The 20,312-nt window shown below is 40.7% G+C and overlaps 1 protein-coding gene across 4 annotated transcripts in view; it reads left to right on the forward strand.

Annotated features, from left to right (window-relative positions):
* Positions 1–20,312, forward strand: part of ZNF385D (zinc finger protein 385D) — a 616,194-nt gene that overhangs the window by 469,093 nt on the left and 126,789 nt on the right. For all 4 annotated transcript variants that reach the window (XM_073333495.2, XM_073333496.2, XM_073333499.2 and 1 more), the window contains one exon: positions 8,846–8,956. In XM_073333495.2, coding sequence (XP_073189596.1) covers positions 8,846–8,956 — 111 coding nt within the window. The remainder of the gene's footprint in view (positions 1–8,845; positions 8,957–20,312) is intronic.

A 20,312-nucleotide genomic window follows, 5' to 3' on the forward strand; every position in this document is an offset into this window, starting at 1 on the left:
GGTGTAGGAAGGCAGAACACACAGAATGAGAGAAACTTAGGGCCAGAGATTGAAAGCCAAACAGAAGTCTGTAAGCATGGTGAGACCCTAGAGAGATGTCTTGGTCAAGGGTGATGGCTGAACCAAGCGTGGACCTGTAAGCTAAGAAACTGCTGTTTTGATTTTGGTCCCTCCTGCTTTTGGAGAAGCAGGACTTTGTAACTGCCTTGTAATAAACAAGACTCCATCAAAGGAAACACCAGACTCCATGGTTAATTTCTGCTCCCACTGACAATACCGTGAACTTTGACTAGCCGCTTGGGTCAAAAATGGATACCAATACAATAGGCATGGGTGAATAGGTTGATATTTAGATTTGTTTGATATTAATATTCATGAGCCTTAGCATTTGGGAAATCCCTGAATATGAATATTCACCTACTTATCCCCTTTCTGTGCCTTTCTTTTACTCTGGGATGCTGCTGATGGGATCTTCTTTCATCTAGATTTCTGGGACAGGGCGTTGAGCCCCTCCTCTGGAGGCTATTGAGAAGGAATCGTGTGGTGGGGCTGGGGAAGATTTTTATTTCTTTCACTTTTCTGTAGGAAGGGGAGGTATAGATGTCAGACCTTTAATGTTGGCAGCAGTAAGAGAGCCAAACAAATGACTATCCAGAAACCAATATAAACCTGTTGAAATTTAGTAGCATTTTGCTGGCTGAATTTGGCAAATAGTCTTGCAATTCAACAAATTGCTTTTCACCCAATCCTATCGTACAGAGTCACCGACGCCTGGAAAATTGCACATACGTTATTGTAAATGGCACTGGGGACAGTGATGGAAATGGCAGTGGGAATGGTGATGGACATCTTCAATTTTGGGCCAACTGGCTGCAACTTTATTATCCCATTAACAAGATGGGTTTTTTTGAGGCAACCTGCACTCCTCTGGCAACAGCTGATCAGTCTGTCACAAGCCTTACCTCTCTTCTGTCCATGTGTCTCATCTGCATTGATTTACATGGTATGAATATTGGAGAAAGTTGTTTTCTGTTTATGGCTAAACTCTTGAAACTGAGGGGGAAAACAAAACACAATTTAAAAAAAAAAACCATTTGAAACAGTGAAAATTGAAAAAGAACAAAATTCTTTGTAGGTGTAAACTTTTTTCCTCACACAGCTCTCACAAGTCGCCAGATAATTAGGACATTATTTCTGTGTTTGTGATTAAATAGATATGTCTGGCAGATTTGTTAGTTAATGGCTTCAGTAAAAAGGATCATCAACAAAAGGAAGAGCAATTAATAACTATTTTACAGAAATTATCCTTATGGCTATTACATTTTGTATCAACAGTTGCTATGTAGAAACTCCCCACCCCAGATTTCTTCCTTGTCATTAACAAGACCCCACACAGAGAGTTGGCTAGAGAGGCCCAATAGGGACAACAGCTATGGTAGCTCTAGAATAGTTGCTTAAAATCATTGAGAGGGACATTGTCAAGTGGTTAGATTCAAAATGTGGACTTTGCTTAACAATAAATGAATGGGAAAGGGAGAGTTTGGGTTAACAAAACTAAATAAGGGGCCAACGTCTGTCATCTGTACTGAACATTAACTCAGGCAGTTACCAAAGCTACCAATGTAAGTTTAACATGACTGAGTCTTGAAGAAGGAATACAGTATTTGACCAAAGAATAGAAATATATTGTAATTTAAAAACAATGAAAAAAACCCCAAAAACTTGTATCTGACTAATTAAAAACACAAACAAAAAAACATTGTACTGGTACTTGGGTATCGAAAAGGAAAAGTAACTAGGATTGGAACGTGAAATTTTCCCGCCTAGTAGCCAGAGCTAAGAGTTCCATCATGGCTTTGCCACCAGCCCTGAGCAGTACACTGTCCCAGGAGCAGACCAGATGTCACATTGTGACTCTGAAAGTCACAGTCAGCCTTCCAGGTTCCTCCATGCTTCTAGGGGGAAATAACTGGTACCGGATCTAGATCTAGTGCAGAGTACTTCCCCGACCCCAGCATGCCCACATACCTCTGATAGCATGTTTGTATGTGTGAAGAAGGAGAGAAAAAGCTCCACCCATTCTCCATCCCAGCCAGCAATGTTGGGGTTGGGACATATTCTACATATCGAGGCTGCTTTGCTCCCCATGCTGCAACCCGCAATCCAGGAAGCCAGCACAAGGGAGAGTAAGCGGGCATCTTAAAATATCGTACCCTCCAACGTAGCCTCAAAAGCAGAACCATAATCTATTCCTATGTGAATGGCAGTATCTCCCTACCTCACACCTCCAACCCCGCATCCTAAATAGAAAAAATAAAGCCAACTATAATAACATAGCACTAGTAGAACAGTAAACCAGATTTTATCAAATAATTGTTATCTTGACAAAAAGAAAAGGAGGACTAGTGGCACCTTAGAGACTAACCAATTTATCTGAGCATAAGCTTTCGTGAGCTACAGCTCACTTCATCGGATGCATTCCTTTCTGTATGAGCTTTTTCATGAAGTTGATAGATAGTGGAAATCTATCAACTTCATGAAAAAACTCATGCAGAGAGGAATGCATCCAATGAAGTGAGCTGTAGCTCACGAAAGCTTATGCTCAAATAAATTGGTTAGTCTCTAAGGTGCCACAAGTACTCCTTTTCTTTTTGCGAATACAGACTCACACGGCTGCTACTCTGAAACCTGTTATCTTGACAGTGCCTCTTTCAAATAAAAGCACATATTACACATAAATGATATTTAAAACATGTAAAATACAATTTGCATGTATAAATAGTAGCAATCAGTGAACCTGAATAGAGTTCCATTAAGCATCTAAATTCTCATCTGCTTCTCTAAACATTGTGAGGCTATTGCTCCCCTCAAACTTGCCTACAACCCCTCCTCCCTAGTTCCCTCTGAGAGTTGAGTATCTCCATCCACCTGTGTGATCCCTACAGGCCCCACAAGCTTCTGCCTTCCAGTGTCAGTCAGTCCCCAGTTCCCATCAAGCAGCACTCAAAAATGTATATGATTCTCTCTGCCTTCCTACAACAAACTTTTAGATGCTTCTCTGATGCTTTTTAATTTTTTTTTTAAATTTGTGCATTGGCAGCAATTCCCAACTGAGATCTCTAGGAAAAAATAATAACGCCAAATATCACTCCATCATTCTCACTCTCGCTTATGGTTGTCTGCTCTGACTTTATTAGGAGCCAGGTTTATGGAGCCATATTGCGAAAAGTAGTTCTGACTTGCTGTGTCAAAGAACAATTGGCAGAGAAAAGATTCCTGCGTTTGAACCAGCTTTCCTTAATCACCTTGGAGGTTATCCAGAGAGCTTTGCTTATAGCACTGCAAGCACAAATCATAAGGCCATGTTCTGTAGTGAGTAGGAGAAGTACAAATCTATACAAAAAGGAAGGGGAATATGCAGGCATATATTTCTTTATCAGCAGGAAAAGAAGAGTAAATCTGCAGAGAACATTTGATCCTCTATCCACACCCTTCCCCCCCCCCCCAAAATAAACAGCCACCCAACCAAAAACCTACTGCTTGCAAAAGTTATGTGCTGAAAACTTGTTAAGCCTAATGGGCGGACATTAGCTCCACCAGAAATCCAAGTCCCTTTCGAGTAAGCATCCTTACCACAGAGGTGGATAAACCCAAATCCTTGAGAAATTAGTTGTTCTAGTCTAGTGGCCATTGAAGCAGCTTTTGTACTGAACTTTAAGTGCTTATTTCCTGGATGGTTGGCTCCCTGATATCATATGAAAACTGTCGTGCTTCTGTGGCTAGTTTACAGCCTGGGTGTGTTAATGCTGAGAATCTAGGCCATCATCTGTGAAACGAGTACAAGTACTACGGCAGCTGAACCAAGTTCTGGTATCATCACCCAGCTATGTAGAGAGTCAGAGAGCCAGTGCATAATGTGGGAGAAGGAGGGGGTGAGGGGGAGGGAATGGTTGGGGAGAGAGGGACAAAGGAGGAAGAAGAAGAGAGAGAGAAGAAACTGAGGCAAAGGACAGGTAGAGAGAACAGATCAAGGTCCATCACTACAAAACATTTCATATTGGAGAAACTAACTGGAAGATCAGTAATTCCCAGCTGATGTCACAGAACTTGTGGCCATATATGAGGCATCTAAAGTTGCAGACAAACCATCTAATCCACTTGAGAATCTGAGAGTCTCAATGCAGTTTGTTTGTTAAACCACTGATTGTGATCTGTTCCTGTTGGCAGATGAAATTAATTTCTTTAATGCGCCTGTGGATTATGTATTTCAAAAATTGATACTAATGTTTATTTTGGTATTCCAGGTCCAACTTTATTTAAAATGTTATTGATTAAAGGATAGAAGTTATGGAACTCAAAAAGACAAGAGATTTCAGGGAATAGTTATTTTTATTGCAGTAAGACCCAGAGCCACCAATGATGGTCAGACTATATTACGCTAGGAACAGAATAAACAAATAGATAGAAACAATCATTACTGAGGAGAGATCACAATTTAACTTTAATCAGAATAGTACAAAAAAAGGATAGACATGGAATGGAGTGATGACATAAATCATCAAAGTCTTTTTGTTTTTTAATAGATAAGTTATCCCCCAAATGCTGTTTAGCCTAGTCATTGTTAGGTTGATTTCCTGAAGGTGTCTCAACAAAAGTGAGTCTTGCGGTGGGATCTGAATTAAAGATTAGGTCAGGAAGGGCAATCCAGACATAAGAGGCAGCGTGGGAGAAAGCATGGAGATATTTGTGGGAGAACAGGTACTCAAGGATGATTTCATTGGCAGAGTCAAGGATGTGATGGCATAAGAAACATAAAGGACTATCTTTTAGAGGTTAGGAAATATGTTTCTAATTCTCAGGAAATATTCAGGCAGTGCAAATTTTTCTTTTTTGCATACTTTGAGTACTAAGGTACTGGGTTAAAAATCTCAGCCTTTCGGGGAAAAGGTATATTGGAAGAGAGAAAAGTGTGTATCTGTTCAGTTCTTGTAATCGGACCTGAGGTGATAGGGTGAGTGTGAAGAGGTTCCCATGTCTAGCTTGGGGCTAAGGTTATGTCTGCATTTGAGCTGGGAGGGGTGATTCCCAGATTGCATAGACATATCTACGCCACAGTTCCCAAAGCCTCAACACCAATGAAATGTGGTAAAATCAGCCAAAGCAGACCCTGGGCTCTAGTGATGGCAGTCAGGTGACACAAGCAGATCACTCTTCTTTTTCCCTTTCTGTACCACCCAGGAATGGACTCCTAAATTGCCAGGCTATTTGCTTTCCCTATATAGCTGCCCCTCTCCTCCTCTGTGTTCTGTACTACATTCTGGAGCATGGACTTTTAAAACACGATGTTACAGCGTGAAAAGATTGCAGCGCACACATTAGATCAAAGTGTGAGATCATCACATTGTGCCACAGCATGTTGTCATTACAGTCCTTGACATAATCAAACTAATCCTTGTTGTTGTACATTATTTGTGTTACAGTGGAAAACAGATCAGAGCTCTGTTGTGCTGGGCACGGTACAATTACATGTGATGTTTGGGTTTTGTTCAGCACAATCTAACAGGGCTAGCACAAGCTGATAGTTTCCACACAAGCTGTTTGCAGAACTGTCATAGGGTTGGTCCCCCAGGGAACATGATGGGTTTCTGAACTCACCCAGCCTTTGATCTCCGATCTCCAGGCTGCCAGCAGCATTGGTATGGTTGTGGGATACTCAGCCCTCCAACTGAGTTCATGGGAGTCTACCTTTCCATGGAAGGATTCTCTTCTTTCAGAGACCTCCAGTAGGCCATGGCTCAGTTAAGTGCCCAAAGGCGAGTGTCTCTAGTAATATTTTTAAGTAATAGTTTGTTGCTGGAGGGGCCTGCGTTTTCTCAACGTCGGCCTCAACAGGCAGTGATCTCCTGAACAGCTCTTGCCTTCAGCCAGGCCCTCTGTAGGAGCCGAGGGCTGCAAATCTGTTCTCCACTCCTCAAAGTCTGCTGCCAGCTGAGCTGAGCTTCTCCCTTTACATCTCCCACTCCCTACCCCTGACATGCCTGGCAGGTGTGGAAAGGTAGGGTTGCTTGACTCCAGAGCAGTTCATTAACTCTCACTTGGCCAATGTGGGGTTTATACACCTTGTCATGGAGCTTTACCACCTTGTGGTGTTTTTATGATCTGAACACTTTTCCGCCAGGGGCTGGCCTAAGATCAAGAGCCATTTAACATCAACTATTGAATAGCCATCACGTGATACAATGTTTCAGTGCTGAGCTGCTCCAGATTCATATTAGAAGAGATGAAAAGCTCCATCTCCCTACTATTACAATTCCCCTGAAACATTAATTACCCACAGACAAAGCACCAATCCTGCATTTATCAAATACCTCATATGTTATCTTATGAGAAGTGAACCATAGGGGCATTAGTTCAGAACAAATTTAATTTCTTTAAGATAAATATAAAAATTACACAATCTGAGTATTGGATGCATCATGGTTAGGGCTTGGATAACTCAGATGATGACTTTGTACAGCCCCGTGACAGCGTGCCTCAAAATAAAGATTACCTGTTGCTTAAATGAGTGGCTCACGAATTATTATAAAGCTATTTTAAAATTTTAAAACATATAATTATCAAATGGTTATTGTCAAAAGAGGAAGAGTCATGACAACTTTAACCTGGAGGTTTGTGGAAGTTTATTTTAGCATTGGTGCTGAAATTTCACAAACAGTTTTTGTGAGATTTTGGGCCTAAATCATGGAATCAGAGAAATGTGTGACTGGAAGGAAGTTCAATAGGTCATCTAGTTCTGTCCCGTGCACTGAGGCAGGATTAAATATTCTTTAGACCATCCCTGATAGGTGTTTGTCTAACCTGTTCTTAAAAACCTCCAATGACAGAGATTCCACAACCTCCCTAGGTAATCTGTTGCAGTGCTTTCTACTACTCTTACAACTAGGTAGATTTTCCTAATGTCTAACCTAAATCTCTCTTGGTGCAATTTAAATGATAGATTTCTTACAGGACCAGCCAATCTTGCCAGATTTTCTGCAACCTTTCCCCCGGAATGATGATTTTCATGAAAGTTTGGCCATTGCTGAAATAGAACCATAAAATAGGCTACTTATTGGATCTAACCATGGCACCAAAACCATGATCCAACTAGTTCCCCTGATCAACATGCATAGAGATTACTTTGCTCAAAGTTCTCACCACTTACATGGGAAAGAGGCATTCACCTGCCTTTATATTAGCAGCCTCTGCCTTTTTCCTGGATTATGGAGAGGGTTTGGTTTACGCATTGAGGGAGAAGATGGACTGCAGGCAGCAGAACCGGATTTACACCTTATGTGCCCCTAGGCACAGCATCTTCAGTCCCCCATGCCGCCTACAGCTGACCTTCATGTTTTCCATAAAAAAATGAAACTTTTAACCCACTTTTAACTGTTAAGTGCCCCTAGAATGCCAACGCCCCTAGGCATGCACCTACTGTACCTAATTAGAAATCCATCCCTGGTAGGCAGCCCACAATGGGTGAGTATGAACCTGAGGGAGTGTGTAACACCAACAGACCCTGGTCGTCAGTGGGCAGGATCAAACCTGGGACCTCTGGAGCTAAAAGTATGAGTCGCTACTGCATGAGCTAAAAGCCATATGGCCTTTAGCTAAGGCTGTAGATCAGACTCATTAATCTTTCAGTGGTCTTGGTGCCACTAGATGGGACAGAGCACCACACCCAGGAGGTGTGTGGGTTACAGGTACACATTATCCCATTCTGGCCTCATGAAGATTGTCCAAGAAAGATAATAAAGCCTATTTTGCCTTTCTGGCAAAGCACCCTCCACAATGGTGATTCCTCCTTTGGGAGGGCTCAAAGAGCAGCAGTGACCAGAGAGGCTCCCTGATAGTATGACTGCATTAGACCCATGCTTCCATGGTGAGTGTGTAAGGAGGATTGTGAGGGGTTTTGGAGAGACAGTTAGTGGAAGGGGAAAAGCTAGAGTACAGCTAGTGGGGATAAAAATCGACTGGCATGGGAGGAGTGTAAGTATGGTAGCTGCTCATACAGCCATGTATTTAATGCTACACTGCACTCCACAGCCTTGAGGGGGCAGGTAGGATATCATTCCCCTCTGACCCCTGTTGAAATTCTTTGTGTAAAACCCATTTACTCAGACTTTGTGCTGGGGAGCAGGATTTGACCTAGAGAAGTGTTCTCTAAAGGAGGGATAAAATGGTTGAAAATAGGTTTATTTAAATGGCTGAGAAATAATCTTCAGATACTTGAAGGATGATTTGGAATTTACCCTGACTCTGACAGAAACTGCCTCATCTAAAAGACTAATTTCTGGAACCTAGGACAAGGTTGAAGATTTTCATAATACTTGGGAATCCTGCCATGATGCAAAGCCAGCTAAGCACCATACTGTATGGAGTTGTTTATACATCCTCATTCACATTTCATTTCATACTCCCTTTCTTTTTTTCTTTTCCCCAGGTTTGTATTTTATTTTTTTACAATCGTGTTATTTTTATGCTGCTGTTTTCTTAAAGTAAAAACAGAAATTAGCATGTTGCTAAGTAAACATGTTCAATGTTAACTGACTCAGCTTTCTTCACTGCAGTGTGATAGAAATGAATAGTAGCCAAAAAATGCTTTTCAAGGTTACGAATTACATGGTCAGTAAAAAGCAGAAATAATAATAATAATAGAAAAAGACAGGGAGAAATGTACTGTCACCAAATGAATAATATTTGCCGTGGATTGGCACTGGACAGATTCTGTTTAATACCATAAGTGGCATAGGCAACCTTCCAATGGAACAGAAAAGCTTTTATTTTTCTCTTTCTCTCATTACAGATGGACCCAATTCAGAAAGCTGTTATAAATCATACATTTGGGGTTCCTCTTCCTCATCGAAGAAAGCAAATCATATCATGCAACATTTGCCAGCTGAGATTTAATTCTGATGTAAGTTGACTATTTTGTATTAGTCTAAAAAATATGTATTAGTCTATGCTGGATGTGCAATGAGAGAGTCTTTTCTGTGTGTATTAATTTACGCGTAAATGAAACATAATGATTTTAGACTGTGGATCCATAGTAGATGAGGATGTAGGGTACTGTACACAGTTGTAATTACTTGGTACTTTATACATGGTGGGTCAGATTCTCCCCTCAGTTCCATTCCTGCAGTTTACTAATTTCAGTGGTGCTGCACAGGGTATAAGTGAGGGTAGGACTGATCCACCATCCACCAATGGGCGCAATATAGTTTCTAGATCTTATTGCCTCTACGAGTACTAGATAATTTGGCTGCACTATTTTTCCTTTAAATACCAGAGGCATGTCTGCATTGTCCATATGGCTTGGCTGTACCTCTTCTGCTCTTGCTCCAAAATCTGTACCTCCAGTAGCGTAAACAGTTGTGGCAGTTCAGTGTTGCTGTCTTATCCATTGCAATCCTAGCTTTTAAAAACAAAGGTTATTTTCACAATTTATCCCCCACCTCATCCCCAACTAAATGATCCAAGGTGAAGGTGACTGCCCCCAGCCTGAAAACTCTCACTCTGTAAGGGGAAGAGGCTCAGAGTCTGGATGGTTTGTTGGACCTTCCACACCCTCACATTCCATCCCAGACTTCTCCCCATGCACCTCCACAAGTTCAGATCAGTCATCTTCAGAACTTGGGACATGACCGATTGGACCCATCCTTTCCTATTTTTCAGGGATAAATCAAAATATTTCCCTTGGTTCAGTCCACCTTCAAAAGAAAAAAATTTCTAGGTTCCCATTCCACATTCATAAGTGAGTAATAATTGCGCAAAGAATCTGCCATCCTATCAGACTCTTCTTCTTCCCAAGAGGAAGATCTGGGCTCTTTCTGTAGGAGTGTCCCTGTGCTTCCTCTCCATTTATGTGATAGCCAGTTAATAGCACAGAGGCTCAAGACCCTCACACACAGGCTAAGACCCAAAAGATCCCCCAATAAGAAAAGAAAGGTGGCCCGATAGGGAATAAACCACCCAATGCCACCAAAAAGTTCCAAATGTTTCCAGATCCCCAGTACCTACCATAAGATCCAGTTCCCCTCCCAAAGAAGCAGAACTCTTATCTCCAGATCATAACCCCGAGCCAGAAAGAACAGACAAGGTTCTGTACACAGACATATTTAAAAGTAAGGAGGTGGTAGACTCTATTGAGTAAAGCAGAGGGAAGAGGATGGGCAGATTCAAGTCAAGTGCAAATATTTCCAATTCAAATCCCTTCTTTTCTCCTTTGAAGATGCAAGTAGAAAGAATTGGAAAGTGCCTGACAAAGGAAAGAGGCTTAGCTGCCAAGCCCTGGAATTCTACAGGGTCATGGAAACAAAATATTCTCTTCCACAGGCATTGCATCTCTCTTGGAGGCTTTCTCACATGACTGGATTTGGGAGAAACTTATCTGCCTGTTCCAAACAGGCCTTGTCATTGACAGTTTCACTTGTTTGCCTACTAAAATAACCACTACCAATATAATAAGTTAACTTTTGATCTGCTGTTCAATCCCAAGGGGATCACAACAGTATTGGTAGAGATAATAGGTTGAAAAATATAGGAGCTCATCCAGGCGTATTCTTAGACAGCATACTTATCAACGCATTATTCTCAAGGACCTCCTCATGAGAAGTAATTCAGAGGACCACTCGTTGCTTCAGCAATGCAGGTTTCTCATAAACTTTAAGGGGGGGTCAGGAATCTCTTCTGTAAGTACTGCCTGCCTCGGGAGTAAGATACATTCAAATAAGTCTAGTGTCTTCCTGATGACAAGATCCAGACGCTGATCTCCACAGTCAACCAAGTGTCATGCATTCATCTTTACTTGCAGTCCTGGATCTTCTGGTTTCATGTATAGAAATTATTCCCTGCACACAAGAAGAGCTTCTTCTCACAGCCCTGGAACTATTCCCAACAAAGGATACAAAGATGGGTAAAGATACCATTCAGAGTTATCTGGCCTCTCTGTGAGTGAAAGTAGGATACCCAGATGAAGGCAGGATCCTATCTTTGTAATCCAAACTCCAGAATCCTACTATGGACACCAAGACTTTCAGGATTGGAAGCTCACCTGGAGCATAGCCACACAAGGGAACGTTGGCAAAGTCAGTGAGGATTCAGAGAATTGTTAACTCTAATGATCACAGTAGCCACTCTGGCCCTTCAGGATCTGAGGGGGAGCATGTCCTGGTTCAATCAGTCAACATGATGTGGCATATGTAAATCTGCAAGCAGGAACAAAAACCTCAAGTCTCAACACTGTAGTGATGATACACATCCTTTCCTGGGAAGAATGCCACCTACTCTGCATCCAGATGGCCCACATAAAAGGGACACAGAACACACAATTGAACTGGTAAAGTCATTGGCAGACACTCAACTCAGAGTGGTCCCTGAACCGAGAAATATTCCAGCTGATTGGAGGTAGGCTTTCCTCAGATGAAACTATTCACAACCATTTGAAATCTGAAATAAAAAAATCTTCTTCATCAGGGAAGCAAACAATATGTCACTGGGCGCCAACACTGGCTCACAGATGTCTGAATCTGCTTTTATAGTCTTCCTCCTCTTCTGCTGCTAGGAAGAATAATTCAAAAGATAAAAATGGATGACACAATGGTCATTCTCAGAGGCATGTGCAGCTGCAAATAAACCAGTCCCAGAAGGAATCAGTTCATTCAGTACATTTGACAGCAGCTTTTTGGAAAGAAATCTGTAAAGCAGATGCCTGGTCACGTCATAACACCTTAAAATGCTACAGGCTTGGATTCCAGTTCTCTGGAGCAGCATCCTTCAACAGGATGAAACTTTGTGTGATCCCAAACTAGTTAATGCCACTAATTTTAGGGAAGGGAGGGTCTGTCTACTTCTCTCCCTTCTCCTTAATATTTCCCTATTTTTCATTGCATCTCAAGTGTCTCTGACTGGGGTAGAGGTCAGAGTCCTTAATGGAAAATTTGTTATCTAATGATTTCCTCTCTGGGATCATATCTCTTCCTTCTGCTCCACCCAAAGTCAGGTCTCTGGGTATCTCTGTGATGCTGTTTTTTTCGGATCCCAGAAGCTGGGACTGGATGACAGGGGAAGGCTCAGTCAATGATTGTCCTGTCCTGTACATTCCTTCTGAAGCATCTGGCATCGAGCACTCTGGGAAGACAGGATACTGGACTAGATGGACCATTGGTCTGAGACAATAAGGCCATTCTTATAGTCTTATCAGTTACAGAAATTGCTATACAGAGGCTTTAAAAACACTAACAAGTATTCAGTATTTCAATATGGTATTGCAAATACTTATCTGGCTTATGGTTGGAATGAGCACAGACAAGCTCCATAGCCTCATGGGTAAGTTTGAACTCCTTTCAATATTTGGAGTAAGAGAGGTGCAGCAGACTAAGGTTATTTTTAAATTGCATCTGGAGTGAGATTCCCAGCCTAAATTCATAGCCTCATGCAAGTGGGCTAAAAACAGCTGTCTTAACATTTCTTTGATGTTGTGGCTTGGGCTGAAACTCAGGCTCTCAAGCACCTGCTGCCACTCCACAGCCCCCTGCACTACTCCCAGGGTTGAGAACCTGAGCTCTAGCCCGAGCTACAAACATCAAAGCATCATCAACACAGCTGTTTTTAGCCCTCTAGGTTGAACCCCACTGGTACAAGTCTGCAGACCCAAGCTGGGAGGCTTGCTTCCAGATGCAGTGTAGACATAAATGTCACCGGTTAGGGGAAAGGTCACTTTCAGAAAGGAAGCCATCAGGTAATAAGTTGTGATTAGTGGTACTGTAATATGGCAGATCTACACGTATTGCAAGTTTTTCTTCTCTTTTGCAAACGTCTTACTGAACATTCCTACCCTTAATTTCTACCATGTTTTGTTGAATGTAATTTAAAGCCATAAGAACCAGACCTTACTGGAAGTTCTACTGATGAAACTTTATTTTTAGATCCCAGAGATAGGATTTATCAGCCGGTAATGAATAGAAACTCCATTTACTTACTGTATGAGAGTATTATGAAAATGTTAATAGTAAAACTGCTCTTTTGGATTTTTTCATTTTTGTTAAAGATACAGAATTGTCTCCCTTTTTCTACAGATTTCTTTCAGCACAGAAGAGCTTTTTTCTGGTTGCATGGTCACAAAATTAAGTTTAAAGGAAAAATAAAAAAGCAGTACAATAGTCTAAAACTGTCTATATTCTTTCTCAAAAAGAAAAGGAGTACTAGTGGCACCTTAGAGACTAACCAATTTATTTGAGCATAAGCTTTCGTGAGCTACAGCTCACTGAAGCTCATGAAAGCTTATGCTCAAATAAATTGGTTAGTCTCTAAGGTGCCACTAGTACTCCTTTTCTTTTTGCGAATACAGACTAACATGGCTGCTACTCTGAAACCTATATTCTTTCTCAAGGAGTTATCTATAAATCTTCATGTCAGTGGTATGTAAGTGGTATTTCTTTTTAAAATAAATCTCTTCATACAACAGAAGGGAGGAATGAGCAAATAACTTGTGAGATGAGAAAGAACATTGAAACAGCAAAGGTGGGCTCTGCTCTATCTGTTTCTAGCAGTGAGCCTCAAAGATCTCCATTCAGTATCTTATTCTCAACATGGTACCATTCCAGTGGAGCATTTAAGCACATGTTGAACTGTAAGCACTTGAGTGGTCCAAGAGCTCAGTTGTGCCAGCTGCCAGAGTAGTCTGGTGCCAATCCAAGAAAACTGTTGAATACATGCTTAACTTTAAGCATGGGATTACTCCCATTAAGTCTGTGACACTAAGAATATGCTTAAACATCTTGCTGGATTGTGGTCATAGTGCTAAGCACCATCCAGGATCAAGCCCCAATTGACTTTAGTGAGACTACTTATGTGCTTACTGACATACATGCTTAAGTGCTTGCTGATTTGGGAACTTACTGCAAAAAAACCCAGCAAGGAATGATTACTTAAAAATATTACTTATGCCAAGTTTTTCTACTTTTTTCCACCATTTTGGTTTCTGCCTTGAGTAGGACCAGTCTTATTTTGCCAAGGTCACCAAGTCAGCAGTGATGGCCTGTTAACTAGGTCAACTGTTACATCACAAACTCCTCTCCTTTCACTCTTGGGTAATGGAGATCTCTGAGTGATCATCCAGTTGGCCTTGTGTTGGAAAGTTGGACAGAAAATTTGGTGTGTGCATAGCACTAGATTGCCATTATGATCAAATATAAAAGTATTTCCTAATATGCTTGCCAGAAATAATTGTTTAACATAAATAGCAACAGTAGCAAAGCTCTCTTGAGCTGAGCATTTGTCAGAGAGACCTTATCAATCATTCTTTTGCCTTGTTCCCCCCCCCTCACTTTAATATCACCCCAATCCTGCAAACACAGACCCCGGAGCCCATATGGAGGCCAGTTGATGTCAACGGAATTCTAAACTGACACAGAAGTCTGTGCTAGCAAATACCACTGCAGGATGCATGCAGAATAAGGATGAATCATATTTTATCTGTTATTCCTTCCTTGTTTATGGCCTTTGCAATAATACTGATTAGTAAGAGTAAATTAGAGAAAATGGAAGATACATACTAAATAAAATTTTATTCTGGGGATGTTTTATTAGAAAATGTTGAAACGTAAAACTACTGAAATATTAGAGAGACAAGGTGGGTGAGGTAATATCTTTTATTGGTCCAACTTCTCACCAACAGGAGTTGGTCCAATAAAAAATATTAAGCTTGTCTCTCTCACTAACAGAACTGGTCCAATAAAAGATATTACCTCATCCGCCTTGTCTCTCTAATATCCTGTGACCAACATGGCTACAACTACACTGCATGCTGAAATATTAGACATTTGGGCAGAGATTTCCAAAGCCCCAGCCAATGGGCAGGATCTGTGCATATCCACTGTTTACATATACAGCTATATTTGCATGGATAAATAGGTAGTTGAGAATTTACTTACATGATGACCACTGCACGGGTCACATTTTGTGCAGGCCTTTCAAAAATCATCCCATTAGGAACAGAAAAAGGTCAATCAGGGCAATACCCCATTCTCTCCTGGTTATTGAGAATTCCACCTTCCTGCTTTCACACCTGTTATCCCTCAATTCACTTTCTCTTCAGCTATAAATTTAGGTCGTGTTTGAATTCGTTTACGCTGTTTGCTTCAGTCATCTTCTGAGGTATCTACCTCCGTGTTTCTCACCCTTCCCGTGAATTAGTTGTATCCTACTTGCTCCTATTATCCTGATATTTTTTTAGATTTTATCCTTTACATTTAGAATCCATTCTCAGTACAAAAACATCAGCCTCTATTGCCATTCTCATAAAACTAAAAAAATTGCCATTCTAATAAAAACTCAGTCATGATTATACACAGGCATGTACCATGTACTGCAAGCCATAGAGCACAATTTTAAATGTTCTTAGGACAACATTTCTTTGGTGACTGGCATATTTTTCTTCTTCTTTTGTCCTTTATTAGCATATCAGCAAAGTGAATTCACTGTTAGACCCTGATCCTTGTGGGGGGAAAGTAGGGAATTCAGATCCTTATGCCTGCCCACCATCACAGTGAGGTCAGTGGACTCCAGAATTTGTAAAGAATTTGTAAAAGTTGCTCTCTAATTAGGATCATGGCCAATTGTGATGAGACTCTACCATGGAAGAGTATAGACGCTCTGCAGGTGGTGGACAATGGATAGCCCCTGTGTAAACACATGTAACGTTGAATGAAACATCTGTGTGTACCTTAGAGTGTATTTTCCAATGAGAAATAAGCCCAGTGTCTCCTAACTTAATTTCTTCATACATTATTTTAGTCCTATGCTACATCTGTTCAGTGAAGCACCATCTTTCATTTAGTATGGAGATCAACATTCCGGAGCAATTTCAGATTTCAGATATGGAATTGCACATGCTATTCATTGGGGATCAGAATGTGACTCAAAAATGGAAATATGCTTTTATGTCTACCCTTTCCAGAGATGATGGTTTAAAGCATTAACTGGAAAAAAGTAATAAACAGTAACAGAAAGTGACTAGATGTCCAGGGAATCTCTAGCATCTATGTCAGTGTATTGTAGAAACCCTGAAGAATTACTTGAGATATAAGATTTTTGGCATTATTAAAGTCCAGTAAAATAACCTAGAATACTTTGCACTTATATAGCATAAATAAAAAAATTGAGAACAACCCAATACATTTTGTTTTGGATATGAGATGGTTTCTGTTTTTACAGGTATATGCAGGACATTTTAACAAGTATTACCTCCTCTTTCCTGTGTCACAAAGTTTAAAGGCTGAAACAAAAAATTTCAGTCAGAACCTGTGCAATTCTCCTGCCATACTGTAAAACTGGAACTGTTATTTTGAACTGCATTCTGTATTTTGAAAGAACACATTTTTTTTTTACTTCATTTCTCTCTTCTTCTTGCCATTAGTTTGTTTTTTGTGGTTATGTAGGAGCCAATATTTTTTTTAAATCTAGAGTGATAGCTTCTAAATTATTTAAACATGCCAGAAATCTAGAAAAGCAATATCCAGCTGACATGCACACCTCCTGAATTGCCTCAGAGCATTTCTAAAATGGTTACCAGAAAGAGGAAATTAAATGATTGCTGATCAGGATAAAAATCATGTTATACAACAGGTGTATATAGTGTATTTTAAAAGTAGAGTTTTTAATACAATATATAATATACCTACTTTTATAACATACATGCAGTGGCTACATGGTTTTTACATATTTGAAAACCATAGGACCACACCACACCTCATGTTCTATCTTCTCCTTCTTCAGCTCCTGAGTATTTATGGGGCTATTTGAGCTGCCTTCCCTGGATGAAATTCTGAGGGGTATGGGAAGCTCCTTACTCTTGCCTGATAAAGTCCAGCACAGCATGGGGCACAAAGATGCTCAATTACTCTATGGCTAGCTCTTGCAGAGGGCCCATAAGGCGGGAAGCTCATATAAATGACCTTCTCCCTCCCTCCATCAGCTCTCCATGGGTCCCAGTGCCTCTCTCTTCTCTTGCAGGGAATGTGGAGTCTTCTGTTGTTCACAGGCTGCTTTAATGCCTGCAGAGCTACCTCCCATCCACATAAAAGTACTGCTTGTCAGGGGGGATGATAGGGATGTTGTGAGGGGTTTTGTTGCACCGCCACTCTCAGACCTTCCTTTTCCCTAGGGTTGGAGAGAGATTTTCAAGCTAGTAGCATTGCATGTCAGCTGGCAGCTCACTCTAGTGCTGAGATGGGGAAAGATGGGGAAAGAAGTTGTTGGTCTGTCTACTCACTGACTGTGTAATTGTCACTCAGTCAAGGAGACATCACCACCATCAGCCCTCCACCATACAGAGTTATCTCTGCCTCCCAAAACGTCACTCTTCAATGAACTGTGGCCACATATGGAGTCAGACTTTACCTGTAGGTAGGAAATGCATTTGAATGCCCACACTACCATGGCTGGTGCAGAGGTGAGCCTGCCTGATCAGAGAGCTGTATGAGCACAGAGCCTGGTCAGGCTGGAGCTGCGGTCAAATTTGGCCACATGTAAATCGTAGAGAGACTCTCTCTAACAATTGCTGGGGAGCAAGGAAGGTAAAGGGCAACTGCCCTTATATTGATTTTTCAGGCAACATTGAGCATTGGGCCAACCTTTGTGGATGATTTCTCCTGCTCCACATTCTGCCTGTCCTCCTGGTGCCTTTCAAAGAGCTGTTCCTTTGATGTAGCAACTGTGCTCTGCAAAAGGTGTGAGAGCTTTCAAAAACAGCACCGTTTTGCTGCACAAGATCTCTGAGTGTGCAGAGCCCTCCTCTTTTTAATAGTCTAGTTATGCAGAATTGGCAAAGCTTTAAACACATGTGAGCTGTCTTTTCTAATGAGCACTCTTCTAACTCTGGAGTATGGAGATGAACTGTTTTCAAAGGTTTCTGCTTCTAGCACAGAACTCAGGGGCTGCAGCATTTGCCCTTTGAAAAAGAAACTGTTGATAGGCCAGACTCTCAGCTCATGCCTGGGCTCAAACTGTCTTAAAATTGCTAGGAGCAACAGAGGAAAGAGGAAAAGGCCAAGGTGAGAGCAGCTGGAGGAGTTAATTTAAAAGGGACAAGGTCTGAGATGAGAGCAGGCTCTCCTCCCACCATTTAAACACGTCCAGACAATTAATATTAACGCCTTCTCTTCTCCCCCCAAAGTGATGAAATTAAGGTACCACTTAAGATACTAGCTGCTGCCCCAAAAGGGGGTTGAATTGCATAATGTTTGGATTTAGCTGTTATTTAGTGTGCCATGTTTACTTTGCATTATTTAATTATTTGTTGTAGCTTTTTCTCAATATATCTATGTAAAAAAGGCAGAAAATCAAATAGGAGGGAAATTGAAGCACCGGACTAGTAATCATGGGTACAGTCCACACAGTTCACATCTTGACAACAAAATGGTATCTGCTTGAGTCCCCGTTAATCAATGCTCCTGCTTTTTGCCTCCTAATGTATTTCTGTACTTAGGTCACCACCCTTCACCTTTTAAGGGGGCTCACTGAGGACAGAAAGATGTGAGAGAGGAGAGTTATATGTTGTATTGTGGTCCAGAGGACGAGCACAGATCTTAAGAGAAAATGTTTAGGTGTCTCATGTGGTGTAGAAGTGTTTCCTTCAAAATCAGTTCGCAACTGTAACCCACAATGATGTTTTTTTCCCAAATAGTGTCCTAATTCTTTTTTGAACATGCTCTATACTAGTTGGTCCTATGGTTGACATTATTTGATTATACCCCTATATTAAACATAGTGACACCTGTTCTAATGGTTTTCTGCTAACTCTGGACACTTCTTTTGATGACCAGTAAAATCTCATTCCCGTAAGAGTTCTGGAAATATTAATCACAGTGCACTGTGCAGCCTCCTAATGTAACTAACAGAAGAATAGTCCCTTTGGTGACAATTACTAACAGGCTCTATTGTACTCAGTAAACTAAATTCTACCTAAGAACCTATAGGACTAACCTTTCGTTATATCCTGCATTCTTAACGCTTGAAAAGTTTGTTACATTCTTAGGACAAATTGTGAGATATTGCAGTCACGTGTGCCTATCTGCATTCCTGTCACAACTGGAATTTGATTCTCTGTAGGAATGGGACAGAGTACCGAGGTTTTAAAAGCTTTCTATTCAAATAAAAAAATGCATGTTTGAACCATGCTTGTGAGGGTGAGTTGCTTCTGATCATGTGTAAGTTTTGATCTTAATTGAAAATGAAGTCTCCAAAGGTTTAAAATGGCCACAGGGGACTCGCTCCTTATCAGGACTGAATCCAATATGGCAGTCTCAAGTGATCCTCCCACAGCCTTTGAAAGCTTGGTCTTCAGAACATATATTGAAAACCTAGGCCAAACTGAGATACAAATATACTGGAGCATTCATATATAATTGACCTACACTGATGAAGAGCCGCTTGATCTTCATATTATGATTTAGAAACGTAAAGATTTATTCTCTGTTCGGTTCATATATGTTTCAGTGTACAGTGGTGGAACAACTGCAGGTACAGATGCATAGTAAATTTACTCTTGGTTCATTTGTATTAGATCTATCTGAATGAGCATAAATGTTTCCTCATATTCTTTATAAAGGATGTTTCAGAAGGTAGACTCTGAACAGGTTTTATCCTATCCTTTATTTTCTCTACATCAGTGGACTTGTCATGATAATCAACTTTTTTGTCCCAACCATCAATCACTGTTGATTACAGCTGGGTAGAAGTTCTGTTCCGCTGATCAGCTCATCAGTGCACATAATATTACACCTGGAGACTAGTGAAAATTATCCCGTGATGGGAGGATCACTTGCCTTCAAGGCTTTTGTCAAAAGTCCTTTCATTTACATTTGGGTCTCCTTGCAGTTGCCAATTCAAGCTTTGATTGTACTATTTCTTTAATGAAGATAATCCTTGTAAATTCAGTTGATCCTTGCCTAGATAATTAAAAAAAATCGTAGTTTTGAAATAACATCTTATGTTGTACCTTTTTTTTCACTTGACTGTACAAATATTGCAGTAATTAAAATTACATGAATTACAAATTAAATAGCTACATGGTATGTTGCATGGTACATAATTTAGCATAACTTTGCCCAGAATTTTTGCAAGGGCCATTCTGTCAATTTTTCATAGGTTCCCTAGGAATTTTCTTTGGTTTGTCTGGGATAATATTTATCTTTAATGTTTGGTTTATTTTAAGTGGTTGGGTAGCTAACTTCATAGTAATGAGAGCTTTAAAAATTAAACATACCTTTCAT

Source organism: Lepidochelys kempii, chromosome 2 (genome assembly GCF_965140285.1).
Source record: "Lepidochelys kempii isolate rLepKem1 chromosome 2, rLepKem1.hap1, whole genome shotgun sequence".
NCBI classification, from domain to species: Eukaryota; Metazoa; Chordata; order Testudines; family Cheloniidae; genus Lepidochelys; species Lepidochelys kempii.